Source organism: Myotis yumanensis, unplaced genomic scaffold (assembly GCF_028538775.1).
Source record: "Myotis yumanensis isolate MYYU_CA2020_CCGP unplaced genomic scaffold, mMyoYum1.0.hap1 SCAF_3, whole genome shotgun sequence".
In the NCBI taxonomy this organism is placed as follows: Eukaryota; Metazoa; Chordata; class Mammalia; order Chiroptera; family Vespertilionidae; genus Myotis; species Myotis yumanensis.
In genome coordinates this window covers 101,923,301-101,942,657 of record NW_027223754.1, presented here as the reverse complement: position 1 = coordinate 101,942,657, position 19,357 = coordinate 101,923,301, and the positions used below count along the sequence as shown (strand labels likewise).

Genomic DNA, 19,357 nt, shown 5'->3' with positions numbered 1-19,357 from the left:
TGAACTTGCAGAAAGAGAGATTATAAAAACAATCCCATTTACCATCACACCAAAAAAATTAAGCTACCTAGGAATAAACTTAACTAAAGAGATAAAAGACCTCTACTCAGAAAACTACAGGACGTTGAAAAAAGAGATAGAGGAAAACATAAACAGATGGAAGAACATACCGTGTTCATGGATTGGTAGAATCAACATCATTAAAATGTACATACTACCCAAAGCAATCTATAAATTCAACGCACTTCCCATTAAAATACCAATGGCATACTTCAAAGATCTAGAACGAACTCTCCAAAAATTCATCTGGAATAAAAAAAGACCCCGAATAGCTGCAGCGATCCTGAGAAAGGACAAAGTAGGTGGGATCTCAATACCAGATATCAAGCTGTATTACAAAGCCACTGTTCTCAAAACTGCCTGGTACTGGCACAAGAACAGGCATATAGATCAATGGAATAGAATAGAGAGCCCAGAAATCGGCCCGAACCAATATGCACAATTAATATTTGACAAAGAAGGCAAGAACATACAATGGAGCCAAGATAGTCTCTTCAATAAATGGTGCTGGGAAAATTGGACAGATATATGCAAGAAAATGAAACTAGACCACCAACTTACATCATACACAAAAATAAACTCAAAATGAATAAAGGACTTAAATGTACAACAGAAAACCATAAAAATTCTAGAAGAATCCAAAGGCAACAAAATCTCAGACATATGCCGAAGCAATTTCTTCACTGATACAACTCCTAGGGCACTTGAAACTAAAGAGAAAATGAACAAATGGGACTACATCAAAATAAAAAGCTTCTGCACAGCAAAAGAAACTGTCAACAAAACAACGAGAAAACCCACTGCGTGGGAAAACGTATTTGCCAATGTCATATCTGATAAGGGCCTAATCTCCAAAATTTATAGGGAACTCATACAACTTAACAAAAGGAAGATAAACAATCCAATCAAAAAATGGGCAACAGACCTAAATAGACACCTTTCAAAAGAGGACATTCAGAAAGCCAAGAAACATATGAAAACATGCTCAAAGTCACTAATCATCCGAGAGATGCAAATCAAAACAACAATGAGGTACCATCTCACACCTGTCAGAATGGCCATCATCAACAAATCAACAAACGACAAGTGCTGGAGAGGATGTGGAGAAAAAGGAACACTTGTGCACTGCTGGTGGGAATGCCGACTGGTGCAGCCACTATGGAAGACAGTATGGAGTTTCCTCAAAAAATTGGAAATGGAACTCCCATTTGACCCTGTGATCTCACTTCTAGGAATATATCCCAAGAAACCAGAAACACCAATCAGAAAGGATATATGCACCCATATGTTCATAGCAGCACAATTCACCATAGCTAAGATCTGGAAACAGCCTAAGTGCCCATCAGTGCCGGGAGCCGGTCCATCCTTGCTCCTTGACACAGTCGCTGCAGAGAAGAAACGTCTGCACGGCATATGTTTCAAGGGACCTGGCGTATATGGCATACTGTTCTTAATATGTTTGCTCCTCTTCTTGGCGCTATGTGTTTTAACCAAAGTCATCTCTCCGAGAAAGGTTGTTTCCCCAGGTGGGGATTTTTCCCTGAGGTTAGGGAGGGGATACAACCACTTAATTAAGTGCCAGGCGGGTAGTTAAGCCACATAATCTTTACTCCCTGGAATGGAGATAAGAAACGCCCTAACCTTTATAATAGAAATTGACAGGATTAAAATCGGCTGGTATAAGTACGGATGTAACAAGAAAATAATCATGAGATCCTAACCAGAACCTAGCAAGAGAACATGGCAAAAGATCCTGGACAGAACCTGGCTACAGAACTTCGCTGTAGAACCTAGACAGAACATGGCAGGAGAACCTGGCGACCGAACCTGACTGGAGAACCTAGAGAACCTGGCTGGAGAACCAAGACACAGAACCTAGAGACAGAACTTGGCTGGAGATCCTGGAAGGAGAACCTCGCCATGATGATCACCTGAATGCAGCCTCCAAGTCCTTCCTTCTTCGCTGACTCCGTCCACACCTATGGGGAACCCCTGGACCTGCTGGGGTTGGACCCCAGCACATCAGTAGATGAATGGATTAGAAAACTGTGGTACATCTACAAGATGGAATACTGTGCTGCTGTAAAAAAGAAGGAACTCTTACCTTTTGCAACCGCATGGATGGAACTGGAGAGCATTATGCTAAGTGAAATAAGCCAGTCAATGAAGGAAAAATTCCACATGATCTCACTCATTCATGGATAATAGAGACCATTATAAACTTTTGAACAATAATAAATACAGATGGGCAGAGCTGCCTCAAACAAATTGTCAAAATGCAGCGGGAAGGCCAGGGAGGGTTGGGGGGCAGGAGGGAGGGGGGTAAGAGATCAACCGAAGGACTTGTATGCATGCATATAAGCATAACCAATGGACATTGAAAGGGCGAGGGCTAGGCCCTCCACCTTGCCCCAGGGTAAGGGCTACGCCCTCCACCTTGCCCCAGGGTAAGTGCTCCATCTTACCTTGGCCACGTGCTTGGCAAGGAGCTTCTTCCCGGAAGTCTAAGCCTCTGCTAGCCACACCCAGGAACAAGACACAGACTTGTGCCTGGCCAATCGGCAGAGCACAGTCCTTTCTCCTCCCCTTCCTCCAACTCCCCCTATATAACCCGTCTCCACACAGAGTTATCTCTCTCTGCTTCCTGCTGCTGTGTCGGCAAGGTGGGGGAGCCGAGCTAGCTCGAATAAAGACTCTTATGCTTTTGCATCGAACATGGCTGGCTCCCTGATGTGGTTTCTTGGGGATCCTGAAATCTGGGCATAACAGACATAAGACACTGGGGGGTAGGGGAGGCCAGGGGATTGTCAAGGGCTGGGGGAAAAAAAGGTCACATATGTAATACCCTTTGTAATACTTTAAGCAATAAAAAAAAGAAAAGAAAGAATTCAGAGCCAAGAACTCTGGCATAAGAAATTTATTTAGAAAATCAAGGAGGAAGAAGTAATGAGCCAGCTGGTCTGCAAGGACTCAGGAGATAAGTTACAGAGGCAAAAGAAGGGACTTTGGAACTTATGAGAAAGCAAGCAAAGATAACACACCCAAGGGAAGAATAGGAAAGGCACAGGCATGAGAAGAGAGAGAGAGAGAGAGAGAGAGAGAGAGAGAGAGAGAACAAGAACTGTGTCCTTTGTCTTAAGGGCTTTTATCTGTTTTCCAAAGGTGGGAATTTTAGGGGAGGATCTCAATAGAATATTCATCATCTTTCCAGGGTGTGTCCTTTCAGGGTTGTGGTGTCTACTGATTGATTGGCAATAGGGTAGGGGCTCATTAGTCATTGCATCTGGTCCTGATGTCAGCATCCGGTTTTGCTGCTTTTCTGGGCCTGGAGCTGAAACACAACTGAGACCTAGATGTTATCTCTAGTTGGACCAGAACTATATCTCCATAGTCAACAGACCTGAGGCTTTGTTCCCGATTATTTGATGTAGGTCAGAACCTCACTGTTCTGGGAACTTAATGCTTAAGGGAGTGGTTATGCAAGGGCTTCTATGGGAGTCATCTGAGGCTGTTCTCTAGCCCCCTTGTTCCTCATCTAAGGGGGTCTAAACCTCATGACTAGAGACATCTAGGGGAGAAAGTCACCCTGGCAGTAAGTTCTTTTTTTTTTAAATTAAATCTTTATTGTTCAGATTATTACATTTGTTCCTCTTTTTTTTCCCCCCATAACTCCCCTCCTTCCAGTTCCCACCCCACCCTCCACCCTCACTCCCCACCCACTGTCCTCATCCATAGGTGCACGATTTTTGTCCAGTCTCTTCCCGAATCTCCCACACCCTTTTCCCCCCCAAGAATAGTCAATCCATTCCCTTTCTATGTCCCTGATTCTATTATAATCACCAGTTCATTCTGTTCATCAGATTATTTATTCACTTGATTCTTAGATTCACTTGTTGATAGATGCATATTTGTTGTTCATAATTTGTATCTTTACCTTTTTCTTCTTCTTCCTCTTCTTAAAGGATACCTTTCAGCATTTCATATAATACTGGTTTGGTGGTGATGAACTCCTTTAGCTTTTCCTTATCTGTGAAGCTCTTTATCTGACCTTCACTTCTGAATGATAGCTTTGCTGGATAAAGTACTCTTGCTTGTAGGTTCTTGGCATTCATCACTTTGAATATTTCTCGCCACTCCCTTCTGGCCTGCAAAGTTTCTGTTGAGAAATCAGCTGACAGTCATATGGGTATTCCCTTGTAGGTAACTGAGTTTCTTTCTCTTGCTGCTTTTAAGATTCTCTCTTTGTTTTTTGCTCTTGGCATTTTAATTATGATGTGTCTTGGTGTGGTCCTCTTTGGATTCCTTTTGTTTGGGGTTCTCTGCACTTCCTGGACCTGTAAGTCCATTTCTTTCACCAGGTAGGGGAAGTTTTCTGTCATTGTTTCTTCAAATAGGTTTTCAATATCGTGCTCTCTCTCATCTTCTGGCACCCCTATAATTCGAATGTTGGTACGCTTGAAGCTGTCCCAGAGGCTCCTTACACTATCTTCGTATTTTTGGATTCTTTTTTCATTTTGCTTTTCCGGTTGGGTGTTTTTGCTTCTTCGCATTTCAAATCTTTGACTTGATTCTTGCGCTCCTCTGGTCTGCTGTTGGGAGTCTGTATAATATTCTTTATTTCAGTCAGTGTATGCTTAATTTCTAGTTGGTCCTTTATCACAACATCAAGGGTCTCATTAGATTTCTTGTAGATCTCAATAAGTTTATCGGCGGCTTCTAGACAGTTCTTGAGGGACCTTAAAAGTGTGGTTCTGAACTCAATATCTTCCATTGACAATTCTGTCCTGTTTCTTTGTCTCCGCATTTTTTATGCTTTCTTGGTGCACCCCCTAGTGGTCTTTGTGCGCAGTCTTGTTGTAGTTAAGCCTTGATTGTTGTAGTTAATACTAGGGGGATTTGACCTCCAGGCCAACTGGCTATGAGAATCAGCTGCATCTGCAGTGGGAAAACTTCTGTCCTCTGGGGAGGTGCTAATCTAGCCTTTGCCTGAGGCTATCCGGCAAATGGCTCTGAGCAGGGCTTGGGCGGGGCAGGTCGCACAGGATCAACAGGGCGGGCGGAGCAAGCAGTTATGGCTGCTCTCAGTCCCGTCCCCAGAGGCTCTGTCTCTCAGAGTCCCAGCAGACGCTGCAAACCTTGGAGAGAAAGCTGCCCTCGCGTTCCGACCGATGCCAGACAGTCCCGCTTCTCCTGTTTGAGTCTGGGTCCCTAGAGACTCGCCCAGAACTGGAGCTCAGAGTCTGAGACTCCCTCCCGATTGAAAACGACAACCGCGCCCTCAGCCACCAGCCCGCTCCGCGCGTACCTCCGCACCTTTGTATTTTCTGCACTGCGCCTCCTCTGAGTCTCAACCCGCTGTTCTCCTTCCTTCTAGTTGAAGAATTTCCCCTCAGCCAGCCTTCCTGTGGTTCTGGGTGATGTCCGTTCCGTCTTTTAGTTGTATTTTTGTAGTGGTTGTGAGAGACAGCAAACTCCAGTGTTTACCTATGCCGCCATCTTGGTTTCTCCCTCATTGTTGTTTTGATTTCCCAAATTTTGCCTATTGCTAGGCACCTGGGATGTTCTACCCTGGTGACATTCTGTACCTAGCCTATCATTCCTGGTCTGCTCATGCCTGTCTAACTGCCTATTCTATCAACTACATCCAGCAGAAATGTATAGGAATTGAAACTTGGAAATTGAACTGGAACCTGTGGTGTTCCTCTGGGTGGGATGATTCCTGGGTCCTTGTCCAAGTGGAGTCGAAGAATGAAACCACAGACAAAAGGTAGTATAGGAAAAGATGGAAACTTATTGAGAAACAAGCACAAACTCCCATGTGGGGAGGGGGAGAGAGTCCCACTAAGTCCCTTTTTCTAAGGTTTATAAAGACTGCAGTTCTTTATGTCTTGATATCCCCTCTGATTGGTCACTATAGCAACTTCAGAGCTCAAACCCCACATGAGGTTTCCCTCCTCTTCTCCCTTATTGTTTTTCTATTCCCTTTGGCCTTCCTCTTCCCTCTCTGAATGAGTGGCTTCCTTCCCTTTATTCTGTAAATGTATACCTTCTGGCAGCTCCCAGCTTTGCAGCCCTGTGGTTTTCCCAAGGACCCCCTAATTCTTAAAATTTCCTAAATCTGCCTATTTTATCCCTAAAAACTCCTTTCAGAATGTTATACAAAATTTCTCTTCAGGTGCCCTTTGTTTTTATGATTTTTACATGGGAAAGGGTGTGGCTGAAAAACTGGTTTCTGCTCACACCCACAGGGTTCAGCTGTACCTCCCCTTTACATTTCTCTCTAGTAGTCAGTCCCTAACTGCCTAGCTAGCTGCTTATAACTGCTCAGGGACCAAAAAGACTCACAGAGGACTTCTCTCCCAACATTAAGTATCTTAAGAAGAAAGTTGCTGTGTCATTCTAAGGCAATGATTAACATAAGCAAAGAACTAGTATGGAAAGGTTAAGGAAACATGTAAGACAAGTTATCATATTTTATTGAAACTAGTAGCCCTGAGCACGAATCCACGCACCAGAAGGTCGCTGCCGCCCTCCTGTAGCTCTCCGCCCACTGCCCCCCCTCCTGCAGCTCCCCCCGCCCCCCCTCATAGCTTGTTGCCCTGCCCTCTCCTGTAGCTCTGCCTCCCACTTGCTTGCTGCCCTGCCCAGTCCTGTAGCTCTCTGCCGCCCGCTTGTAGCCAGTAGGTTGCTGCCACCCTCCTGTAGCTCTCTGCCCACTGCCCTGCCCTCCTGTAGCTCCCTGACCCCTTCCCCCCCACCCCCCGCATAGCTTGCTGCCCTGCCCCCTCCTGTAGCTCTCCACAGCCTGCTTGTACCTCACTGGCCCATCCTTCTGCTGTTCTGTGATCTTGGTTGTGATGCGCTTGGTCTTTACACCTCAGGGCATAATGGCTAATTAGCATATTCCTCTCTTATTATATAGGACTAGAGGCCCGCTGCACGAAATTCGTGCATGGGAGGGGTCCCTCAGCCCGGCCTGCACCATCTCCAATCCGGACCCCTCTCGCAATCCAGGACTGCTGACTCCTAACAGCTCACCTGTTTACCTTCCTGATCGCCCCTAACCACTCTGCTTGCCTGCCTGATGCCCCTAACTGCTTCCCTGCCTGCCTGATCACCCCTAACCACCTCTGCCTGATCGCCCCTAACCTCTCTGCCTGCCTGATCACCTCTAAGCGCTTCTGTCTGCCGGCCTGATCACCCCAACTGCTGCCCTGCCAGCTGGATCGCCCTAACTGCTCCCCTGCCTGCCTGATCACCCCTAACTGCCTCTGCCTGCCAGCCTGATAGCCCCTAACTGCCCTCCCCTACCAGCCTTGTCACCCCTAACTGCCCTCCCCTGGCGGCCTGGTTGCCCCTAAGTGCCCTCCTCTGCCAGCCTGATCACCTGTAACAGCTTCTGCCTTGGCCCCCAACACAGTGGCTTTGTCCAGAAGGATGTTTGGATGGATGTCTGAAAGATGTCTGGTCTAATTAGCATATTACCCCTTTTTTAGTATAGATAACATATATGACCTAAAAAGTTATATTTTTTTACATGCTTTAAATTATACAGTACATATTCAACCTCTTTTACCTTTTTTTTCCCTAAATATATCAATTTTTTTAATGAAAAGGAAGGGAGAGGGATAGAGAGTTAGGAACATCAATGAGAGAGAAACATCAATCAGCTGCCTCCTGCACATCCCCAACTGGGGATGTGTCTGCAACCAAGGTACATGCCCTTGACCACAATCGATCCTGGAACCCTTCAGTCTGCAGGCTGATGATCTATCCACTGAGCCAAACCAGTTAGGGCCCCCCACTTTTTTTTTTTTTTAGATTATCCACGTTTGTAGATATGGCATTAGTTCATTTTTCCATTGATTTTTAGAGAGTGGAAGGGAGAGGGATACAGAGAGAGAAACATCAATGTAAGAAACATCCCTGCAGTTGCCTTCCTTAGGAGCCCCGACCAGGGATCCAACTTGAAACCCAGGTATGTGCCCTGACCTAGAATCAAACCTGCAACTTTCCATGCACAGGACCACGCTCATGCTCAACCAACCTGTCTACTTCAGCCCGGCCATTATACGATTTCTGGAATTTTATTTCAATTAATTCTTGCAAAGTCTGTGGGTTAGGTAATATTCACATTTTGCTGATGAGAAAAAAAACAACCTCTGCCCTAACTGGTTTGGCTCAATGGATAGAGCATAAGGGTCCCAGGTTCGATTCCAGTCAAGGGCATGTACCTTTGTTGCCAGCACATCCCCAGTAAGGGATGTGCAGGAGGCAGCTGATCGATGCTTCTCTCTCATCGATGTTTCTAACTCTCTATCCCTCTCCCTTCCTCTCTGTAAAAAATCCATAAAATGTATTTTAAAAAATAAATAAATAAAAAAATAAAAGCCTAAAAAAAAAAATAAAAAATAAAAAAAAATAAAATGTATTAAAAAAAAAAACACCTCTTCATTTTGAGACATTATTCTTCACTCATTGCCGCGTTTTCCTGCCAGCCCTAGAAAGGCTCCTGACAGCAGTTTCACTGGGTATCCAGAGTCAGAAGCATTCTCCTCACCACCACCCTTTCCAAAGCCTCCTCTGCACTGGCACTGAGGCTGCTCTGGAGGGCGCCGAGGCTAAGTAATGCAGACAATGACAGGATTTGGACCACTGGAGCCACCGTACCCACCTCTCCTCTCTCAGCCTTTCTCTGCTGTGCTGGAGATAGGCCAAGATTTGCAGTACTAGCACTTTGGACACAGGAAGTGCTGCAGTTTTTCCCTCTCCAGAGCTGCTGTCACTGCCTGGAGGTTATAGGGCTGCCCTGGAAGTCCTCCACACGCCTCCCATCGGGGCAAACATGGTGGTGGACTCCACAATGGAACTGCTATTTTTAGATACTTTTAAACACCCCAGGGCTGAGGTAAGACTCCACTTCTTGATTCTGACTCTGCTTCTAGACTGTGGGTCATGTACAAAAAATCCTTAGGCATGCCTCGACTTTCGCGATCAGGATCACGGGCCGCAGGCAAAGCGGCTCCTGGGTCCCGGGGGTGCCACCTTGCCTGCGCCCGGCTTTCTAATCGCGATCACCAGCTGGGGGGGCAGGCAAAGGCGACCCTGGCTCTTGCCTGCCGCCTGGATTTCTGATCACCGTTCTTCCATCCTTCCCCTTTTGCCTCCCATCATTGCGCCTATGTATGCAAATTAACCACCATCTTTGTTGGCAGTTAATTTGCATATCGCCCAGATTAGCCAATGGGAAGTGTAGCGAAGGTACGGTCAATTACCCTGTTTGTCTTTTATTAGATAGGATTAGAAAGCCTATGAATAAATAGTGTGAGATAAATTAACTTGAACATTTACTAAGTGCCAGACACCACTATAGGTTCTGGGATATTATTGACATCAACTTCCAAACCCGTAAAAAATTTTATGAGTTTGAGCCAAACTGATGACCATTGCCAGGAAGCAAAATCCCAATGGATTGATAAAATGCTCCAAAGAATGGCAGTTTTGCAGTTTATTTTATGCATTATAATAAAAGATGGAGGCATAAGGAAGGTTACATTAAATTTACTGGTGGTAGATTAGGGAGATGGGAGAAAGTAAAGTGGGGAAATTTCTAAAATTGGGTTAAAGTCAAATACTTCTTTTACATTGCTAGGTATGTGATATGTTGTGATCTATAATACGTATTTTGTTCTTTGTCTACAGTTCCTGGCTCCCAGCTCTCAACCCCCCTGAAATTTCCTAACCACATAAGATGATCTGAAATTAAAACTTCCTAACTAAAAGTGAGTCATGGGGAGTAGTCATGTCCTAGGCCAGTATCTCCCTTGACAAAGGTCGATTTTTACCTTAACTGAGTCTGTCTATTTTCTTTTTGCATCTACGATATTAAACTTTTGAAATATCAGAATAATTTCCTGGGCTAAGTAAAGTGGGGATAACAAAGTTATCTCCGTTAAAGAAAACCTTTTGAGGAGAGAAACCAAGATGGCGGCATAGGTTAACGCGGGAGTTTGCTGCCTCGAACAACCACTTCAAAAATACAACTAAAAGACGGAACGGACATCATCCAGAACCACAGGAAGGCTGGCTGAGGAGAGATTCTTCAACTAGGAGGAACCGAGAATCAGAGGAGACGCAGTGCTGAAGTAAAATACTAAGGTGCGGAGTGCGCGTGGCTCGGGCTGGTGGCTGAGGGCGTGGTTGTCTGTTTCAATCCGGAGGGAGCCTCAGACTCAGAGCTCCAGATCCAGGCGAGTCTCTAGGGACCCAGACTCAAACAGGAGAAGCAGGACTGTCTGGCTACAGTCCCTCCGAGGTCTGCAGCTGTTGCTGGGACAGAGAGGCAGAGCCCCTGGGGACGGACTGAGAGCAGCCATAACTGCTGCCTCCTCTGCCCTGTTGATCCCGTGGGACCCGCCCCGCCCAAGCCCTGCACAGAGGCATTTGCTGGATAGCCTCAGGCAAAGGCTAGATTAGCACCTCCCCAGAGGACACAAGTTCTTCCACTGCAGACACAGCTGATTATCACAGCCAGTCGGCCTGGAGGTCAAATCCCTCTAGTATTAACTACAACAATCAAGGCTTAACTACAACAAGACTGCGCACAAAGACCACTAGGGGGTGTACCAAGAAAGCGTAAAAAATGCGGAGACAAAGAAAAAGGACAAAACTATCAAGGGAGGATATTGAGTTCAGAACCATACTTTTGAGGTCTCTCAAGGGGCTTCTAGAGTCTGTCGATAAACTTGATGAGATGTACAGGAAATCTAATGAGACCCTCGATGGTGTGATAAAGGACCATCTAGAAAGTAAGCATACACTGACTGAAATAAAGAATATTATACAGACTCCCAACAGCAGACCAGAGGAGCGCAAGAATCAAGTCAAAGATTTGAAATGCGAAGAAGCGAGAAACACCCAACCGGAAAAGCAAAATGAAAAAAGAACCCAAAAATATGAAGATAGTGTAAGGAGCCTCTGGGACAGCTTCAAACGTACCAACATCAGAATTATAGGGGTACCAGAAGATGAGAGAGAGCAAGATATTGAAAACCTATTTGAAGAAATAATGACAGAAAACTTCCCCCACCTGGTGAAAGAAATAGACTTCCAAGTCCAGGAAGCTCAGAGAACCCCAAACAAAAGGAATCCAAAGAGGACCACACCAAGACACATCATAATTAAAATGCCAAGAGCAAAAGACAAAGAGAGAATCTTAAAAGCAGCAAGAGAAAGAAACTCAGTTACCTACAAGGGAATACCCATATGACTGTCAGCTGATTTCTCAACAGAAACTTTGCAGGCCAGAAGGGAGTGGCGAGAAATATTCAAAGTGATGAATGCCAAGAACCTACAAGCAAGAGTACTTTATCCAGCAAAGCTATCATTCAGAAGTGAAGGTCAGATAAAGAGCTTCACAGATAAGGAAAAGCTAAAGGAGTTCATCACCACCAAACCAGTATTATATGAAATGCTGAAAGGTATCCTTTAAGAAGAGGAAGAAGAAGAAAAAGGTAAAGATACAAATTATGAACAACAAATATGCATCTATCAACAAATGAATCTAAGAATCAAGTGAATAAATAACCTGATGAACAGAATGAACTGGTGATTATAATAGAATCAGGGACATAGAAAGGGAATGGACTGACTATTCTTGAGGGGAAAGGGGGTGTGGGAGATTCGGGAAGAGACTGGACAAAAATCGTGCACCTATGGATGAGGACAGTGGGTGGGGAGTGAGGGTGGAGGGTGGGGTGGGATCTGGAAGGAGGGGAGTTATGGGGGGAAAAAAGAGGAACAAATGTAATAATCTGAACAATAAAGATTTAATTTAAAAAATACTAAAAAATAAAAAAAAGAAAACCTTTTATGCCTGAAGTCTTTTCTGAAAGAAAGGGTTTATTGAGCCAAATGCTAGCCCAAAAGGACAGGTTCTGGAGCATGCAGTCTAAACCACCAGCAGCACAGTTAGAGGGGGAAGGCAACATGTCTTCTGTCCTGGAGTTGATGAACTCTTTTAGATATTACTAGAGGCCCAGTGCACAAATTCATGCACAGGTGGGGTCCGGACAGCCCAGCCCCAATCAGGGTGGATTGGGGCTGGGCCAGCTGGGGGGAGTGGACAAGGGTGATTGGCCAGTGGGCCCACCCCCGATTGGGGTAAGTGGCCAATTGAGGGCTGGCAGGGCCAGCTGTATGGAGGGGCTGTAGGTGGTGGGCCAGCCAGCCCCACCCCTGATTGGGTTTGGGGGGCCAATCTGGGGTGGGGCCGGGTGGGAGGAGGGGCTGCAGGAGGTTGGCTGGGCAGCCCTGCCCCCTATTGAGGTGGGGGGAAATCAGGGATGGGGCGCCTAGGAGGGCAAGGAGGAAGGGCCTTGGGGGGTTTGGCCAGCTTCCCTGACCTCGATTGGGGTGGGAGAGGCCGATCAGGGGTAGGGCCAGCCGGGGGGAGGGGCCGCAGGCTCTGCCCCCCCATCAGGTGGGTTCGCTGGCTGCAGTGGACGTCATAGCGACTGGTCATTCTGGCCATTATGACATTACAGTCACTGGCTTTTTATATATAGATGTTTCAGGGAAGAAAGATGTAACTTGTTTTGAAAGAATTTACGTTGGCTACAGATAAGGAGGTGGGAAAAGGTGAAGGGGGGGCAGTTCTAGAATAGATGTATAGTCCTTAAGGAATAAATATTTACCACTTTTGATCGGTGCTGGACAAGTTCTGCAAGTTCATGCATAAGCAGTATGTTGCAGTGTCTAGTGGTCCATTACTTCTTTTCAGATAACCCCCTGAAATTGATTCAAAACTCCAAGGTACATTCAGGAATGTGAGCACTCTATTGTTAGTTAGCCCACAACTGGCTAAATACTCTTGTCTTTTCTCTCACTCTCCTGCCTGCAGTAATTTAATTTAGCACACCTTAGAATTTTTCTCGTCACCTTTATTGTGAAGTTGTTCTGAAGATCACTGACTCAGTCCATATACATACCAAACAGTTAGTGTTAGCTATGTGGGTCTGTATGGGCAAGTGGCAGGTGAAGGCTTTAATGGTCCATGTTCATCACAGACACAGGACAGCTTTTCAATAACCTGGACAGGGTACTGTGTTGGGGAGAGATAGCTGGCAGTCTGCCTGGATGAACATGGCATTGTCAGATAGACAGTGTTGGGAAGATCACATGGGAAGGACATCTCACAGAGCAGAAGCAGGATTTTAGAACATCAAGTATATTTACTCTTGTCTTTCTATTTACCTGCAGTGCTGGCCAGCTTAAAGATCTGGATGGGAAACTGTTTCCTGGCTGGGTGACTCATCTGTCTATGTGTACAGATAGAGATTTGTCTGGCTTCCTGTGTGTCTACCTGTCTAGATAGAGGAGTGGGGTGGGGTGGAGGGGTGTCTTTTGTCTTTCTGGCCAGGGGTCTGCATGTCTACACACACAGGGGTTTGTCTGAGGGTCTTATGAAGCTGGGAGTCAGTCTATCTGGAGCTCATTTTTCCAGTTGAATCAGTCTACTTAAAGGTTCATGAGTCTGTTTGGCTAGGAGCTGGTATGTCTGCCTGGGTCAGTCTATTTGTCTATAAGGCTAGAGATCTGTCTTGCTGGATACCGATTTGTTTGCCAAGATGACAATGTGTCCATCTACTCAAGGGTTGGGGATCTATCTGGCCAGGGGTCTGTGTGAACAGCAAGGAAACAGTCTGGTTGGGGAGGGTCTTTCTCTCTGGCTGGGCTCTAAATAGGATCTGACTTACTAGAGATCAGTCATCTGTCTAGATGAGGGTCCACCCATTCATCTGGTTTGAGGTGACTGTCTAGTTTGGAATTTAACTAACCAATTGGCTTGAAGTCCACTTATCTCTCTGGCTGAGGATAGTCTCACTGTAGAAATGGGAGTCCATCTGTCCAATTAAGGGTCATTGGGGTCCTATTTTTCTGAGGGGCTGGAGGTCCCTCTGGCTAGTAGGAAGTCTGTTTGAAGGATCTGCTGATCTACAATGTATGCCTAGCTGGGAGGTAGTCAGGATTCTGTCTGGCTCATGATGCTCATGTTGACTGCCTGGGAGTTGACCTGATTGTCTTCTCATCAGGAGGTACAGCAATTTGTCTGCCAAAATGTGGGTTCTGTGTAGTTAGTGACTTAGTGGAGTTTGTCCACCTGTCTGGAGGTCCACCTATCTGCCTAGTTGTGAGTCTAGCCGGCTGATTGGGGTATCTGTGTATTGAAGGGTCTGTCTATGTGACTGTTGTCTATTTGGCTGGGAATCCATCTAGCTAGCTGGGAGTCTGTCTGCCCACCGGGGGGAGGGCATATCTGGCTAGCTAAGAGGATGCCTATGTGTCCATCCAGCTGTGTGAACTGTCCCTCTGAAAGTCTACTGGTATGGCTATCTTCCTGTCCAGCTTGGGGATCTCTCTCTCTCTCTCTACTCATCTGAAGATCTTTTCACCTGTCTAAAATCATCCTACTTGCCCTAGCTGGTTTGGCTCAGTTGATAGAGCATCGGCCTGCAGACTGAAGGGTCCCAGGTCCAATTCTGGTTAAGGGCACATGCCTGGGTTGCGGGGTCAATGCCCAGTAGGGGGCATGCAGGAGGCAGCCGATCAATGATTCTCTCATTGTTGATGTTTCTGTCTCTCTCTCCCTCTCCTTTCTTCTCTGAAACCAATAAAAATATATATTAAAAAATAAAATAAGCCTACTTGACTGTTGTCATGCCTAGCTTGTATCTGTCTGAATAGTGGGGGATAGTCTTTCTCAAGGTCCATCCATCTTTCTGTATCATCAGCTGAATATCTGAGGAAGGAAGGCTTAGATACTGAGATGAACTGGTCTATTATGTGGTGATGGGGGCAGTCTCCAGAAGCCTATCTGTTCATCCTCCCCTTCACAACTGGGGGGCCCTTGGGGTTGAACCCATCCCTAATGTTCATTCTTGAACTACCCAGTGCTGTCTCACCAATCATTATCTCCCAGCTACCACCTCAAGCCTTGAATGCTATAGTTACTGGGACAAAACCCCCACATTTCCCACTCTGAGAAATTTTATTTTGATCCAGGCCCAGTGTTTCCATTCCCAACACTTCACAAAGCAGAGCATAACCTTCAGCAGTCCAGGCACCCATGTTGGGTAGCAGGCAGGCTGGGCGCAGCATTCACACCCGGGTCCACTCCGCAGGAGGGTCCCGGGGCCCTTTAGGCCTCCCAATGCGCAGGTTGAAACCTGGGAAAGGAAGGGCACCATGGGTCTCAGGGAGAAGCTAAGATGTGGAAAGGTAAGCAACTTAGGTAAAGCCATCTTCAAGCCTTCAGGCTCTCCTGGTTCACTGCAGCCCCATCCACAGAACTCTGAGACCCAGAGCCCCATGCCACCATCCTTAAAACACCAAACTTCTGGAATTCAGTGAAAGCTGCAGAGTCCCAGAAACTTGGGCTTTGTCTGACTTACCTAGACCACTGGTCTGAGATCCACCAGCCACGTCCTCGTATGTGCCAGGCCCAGTAGGGCTCGGGTCAGCAGGAACTGCAGGCAGGAAACCAGTCTTCACGCATGGGCTCCCGTAGAGGGTGGGGGTGGGAATGAGGGAGAGGGGAGGAGGGGGCAGGTCCCAGACCTCTGCTCAAACAAGGTGACTTCCGGAGAAGCGCACCCAGTGCAGGCCCTGCGGTTTGGCCTGGGACACTTCCGGTCGTGACCAGCAAGAGGACAGCAGCCAGGCGGTGGCCAGATCTGCCTGGGGCAGAGGGTCCAGCTGTGGGGGTCCCAGAAGGAGATGGGGCCGGCCCTCCCCAGCCCCTCCCCCGGCCTGTCAACTCACCACCGCCCAGTTGTGCCCCCTCCTCTGTGGGTGCCTGCGGCCAGCGGGTGCCCGGCGTCACATGGCTGTAGAGCGGTGCTCCCTCCGTGCTGCATGCCCCAGACCCTGACCCGGGGCCTGAAGTAGCCCTGCGCTTCTGCACCACCGCATATGTATCAGCCATGGCGAAGGCTGTGGGGCATTGAGATACTCCTGCCTGAGGGGAGTTCGGGAGGAAGTGAAACAGCTCACCAGGGGGAGGGAGGGTTTGAGAGGGAGGCCTGGTGCACAAACCGCAGGCTTCCTTCCCGCCTCAGGCAGTCAGGCAGTCCACAGTTGTGGGGAGAGGAGTGGAGGAGGAGGGAGGGGTCTCTGGGTAACGGGCTTTCCTTTCCTGTCCCCTTTGCCACTGGCAAGGTCAGTGGATGGAGGGGTGGCCAGTTTGGCAGGTGAGTGGGACAAAGTATTAGTATTGAGGAGTGGTTCTTTCTGTGTGTGATCGCTGAGAAAGAAGATGCCAACTAAGAAGGGCTTCTGGTGGCTCAAACTTAAAAAACAAAGTGCTTAGAAGGCATTTCTACACAGAGGTCTCTTACTGCAAACTGCACTTCAGGAAGAAGCCTGCACTGAACTATGTTCCTGCTATCTGAGCAAGCCCTTATAAGGGAGTTCCTGGAATCCTATTTCAACCAATAGGACTGAAGCTTTTCCCATCCAATCAGAGTTGTGGCAGCTACAATCAACCAGAGCAGCTCTGTTCTGACCCATCAGGACTGTGCCTTTTGGACCAAACTGTGAGGATTTGAAGTCCTAATTTGCATGACAACAGACTAATTAGGGACCAGAGGTGGAGACTTCTGTCCATATAGCCAGCTCCCCTCTGGCTCTGAAAGGAATCTTTCCCTTTCCACTGAAACTCAAGACTGCATCTCCCCCTCCTTAGTCTGGAGCTGACTACTGCAGAGGGGCTGGCCCTAGGCCTGCCTGGCCCTAAGGCTGCCTCACAGTGGTGCTATTTTCATAGCTGTGCTATATCACACTTTAGCTGTTCTGCATGAAAAAAAAGTTTCCTTTTTCACCACACCCTTAATTGGGGATTCCTGTTGGAGATGAACTGGTGCCAGACAATTGATTGACATGTGTAACTGTTTATCGAATAAAAGAACAAGGAAGAGGCATCTAAAGAAAAGGGGACCTTGCCAGTGTTGATCAGTGGTTAGAGTGTTGGCCCATGCACTGAAGGGTCATGGGTTTGATTCCTGATCAAGGGCACATACTTGCTTTGCAGGTTTGGCCTCCACTGATACGTAATTTTTGGACTGGAACCCAGATTCTTTGTCTGCCAGAGTCGAAGAATGAATCCACAGACAGAGGGCAGTATAGCAAAGGTGGAAATTTATTGAAGAACAAGTACAGACTCCCACGTGGGGAGAGGGAAAGAGTCCATTCTGTTCTTCGACTCCAGCGGACAAAGAATCCAGGTTCCAGTCCAAAAATTCTGTTTCAAATGGTGCGTTGGCCAGGAATTTCTCAGTAAGTCAGTCAACCCTCTTCATGTCGAATGGTGAGTAGCCATAGAGTCTGTCCCTCTGTCCCTTTTCTGTCTCTTGTATGACTTTGGAGGCTGATGGATGCCTGCCAGCACTTAAACTTAGCTGTCGTCTAAAAAGCGGGCATTTCTCTCTTTCCTTCACTGCTCCTTTCATCTGCCTTTTTCTTCTGCTTTCTACCTCAATCAGGTCAAATAGTATCCAGCCAAAACCACTGCATCCGCAGTCCAGATCCCACTAAGCTTAACTCCTCAGTCTCCATTTGTGCAGGCCTTTATAGTAAGGGTACTGGGGAAAAACTTCTAGGTGAGAGTTAAGAAATGGGGGGCCAGCTAACTGTTTCCCACTCCTGGCATACGAGCGTGACTCTAGATCTTCCCATCAGGCATAATAGGAGTTATTCACAGCCCTTAGCCACTTCTGCCACCACCCGGTAGAAGTTTTAGCCTTTTAGAGAATTCAGCATTACAGCCAGGCACAGCTGTTAAGTTAGCCCATTAATTACTAGGTATCTTGCCTCTCACCTTTATTGTGATTCTGTAAAATGGTTGCACACTCTCGGGAGTGTTCTTAAAAGTCTCATTTTCACCATGTTTTTATTTCCCAGTCCCTCATTCGAAATTTGGATAGATGAGCCATTTCTCACAAATTAGGGATGCTTCCGGGACTCTCTATACCCATGTAGAGGGAAAGGCTAGTTCAAGGGGTCGCGCCCCACCTGATTTTGGTTGGCCTCTTGGCCTGAGCCCAATCACTTCGTGGATGCTATAGAATAGGCCCGAGACAGTTTTTCTTTAGAAAATGGTGAAAATGACACAAGGGGAATATATGCGAGGCAACCAGGCAAGCCACATGGCCAAAATAGTCCATTGGAAAAATATTGGGAGGGTCAGTTCCCCAAACCAGGGGCAAGAGACATTGCTTTTTTTTTTTTTAATTAAATCTTTATTGTTCAGATTATTACAGTTGTTCCTCTTCTTTCCCCCATAGCTCCCCTCCACCTGGTTCTTACCCCACCCTCTGCCCTTACCCCCGCCCCCCCCACTGTCCTCATCCATAGGTGTACGATTTTTGTCCAGTCTCTTCCCGCACCCCCTACACCCTTTCCCCCACACCCCGAGAATTGTCAGTCCATTCCCATTCTATGCCCCTGATTCTATTATATTCACCAGTTTATTCTGTTCATCAGATTATTTATTCATTTGATTTTTAGATTCACTTGTTGATAGATATGTATTTGTTGTTGATAATTTTTATCTTTACCTTTTTCTCCTTCTTCCTCTTCTTAAAGGATACCTTTCAGCATTTCATATAATACTGGTTTGGTGGTGATGAACACCTTTAGCTTTTTCTTATCTGTGAAGCTCTTTATCTGACCTTCAATTCTGAATGATAGCTTTGCTGGATAAAGTAATCTTGGTTATAGGTTCTTGCTATTCATCACTTTGAATATTTCTTGCCACTCTCTTCTGGCCTGCATAGTTTCTGTTGAGAAATCAGCTGACAGTCATATGGGTACTCCCTTGTAGGTAACTGTTTTTATCTTGCTGCTTTTAAGATTCTCTCTTTGTCTTTTGCTCTTGGCATTTTAATGATGATGTGTCTTGGTGTGGTCCTCTTTGGATTCCTTTTGTTTGGGGTTCTCTGTGTTTCCTGGACTTGTAAGTCTATTTCTTTCACCAAGTAGGGGAAGTTTTCTGTCATTATTTCTTCAAATAGGTTTTCAATATCATGCTCTCTCTCTTCTTCTGGCATCCCCACAATTCGGATGTTGGTACGCTTGAAGTTGTCCCAGAGACTCCTTACACTATCTTCATATTTCTGGATTCTTTTTTCTTTTTGTTTTTTTCCGGTTGGGTGTTTTTTGCTTCTTCGTATTTCAAATCTTTGACTTGATTCTTGGTATCCTCTAGTCTGCTGTTGGATCTCTGTATAATATTCTTTAT

The 19,357-nt window shown here is 46.4% G+C and overlaps 1 protein-coding gene across 1 annotated transcript; it reads right to left on the bottom strand.

The window, feature by feature from the left end:
* Positions 1-15,090: 15,090 nt before the first annotated feature.
* PTPN18 (protein tyrosine phosphatase non-receptor type 18) lies at positions 15,091-16,088 on the bottom strand. The gene is made up of 3 exons (XM_070409217.1): positions 15,883-16,088; positions 15,513-15,587; positions 15,091-15,287 (listed from the first exon to the last, which is right to left on the bottom strand). Exons 1-3 carry the CDS (start codon positions 16,043-16,045, stop codon positions 15,220-15,222), a joined length of 306 nt encoding a protein of 101 aa, XP_070265318.1. The 5' UTR covers positions 16,046-16,088; the 3' UTR covers positions 15,091-15,219.
* Between the last annotated feature and the right edge of the window lie 3,269 nt (positions 16,089-19,357).

Excerpts from the sequence above, each read along its gene's own strand:
- PTPN18 (XM_070409217.1), bottom strand. The coding sequence starts at position 16,045 with ATGGCTGATACATATGCGGTGGTGCAGAAGCGCAGGGCTACTTCAGGC. Across the intron at positions 15,588-15,882 it reads GGGGGCACAACTGGGCGGTG|TTCCTGCTGACCCGAGCCCT; the intron begins GTGAGTTGACAG and ends TCCTGCCTGCAG. Across the intron at positions 15,288-15,512 it reads ATCTCAGACCAGTGGTCTAG|GTTTCAACCTGCGCATTGGG; the intron begins GTAAGTCAGACA and ends TTCCTTTCCCAG.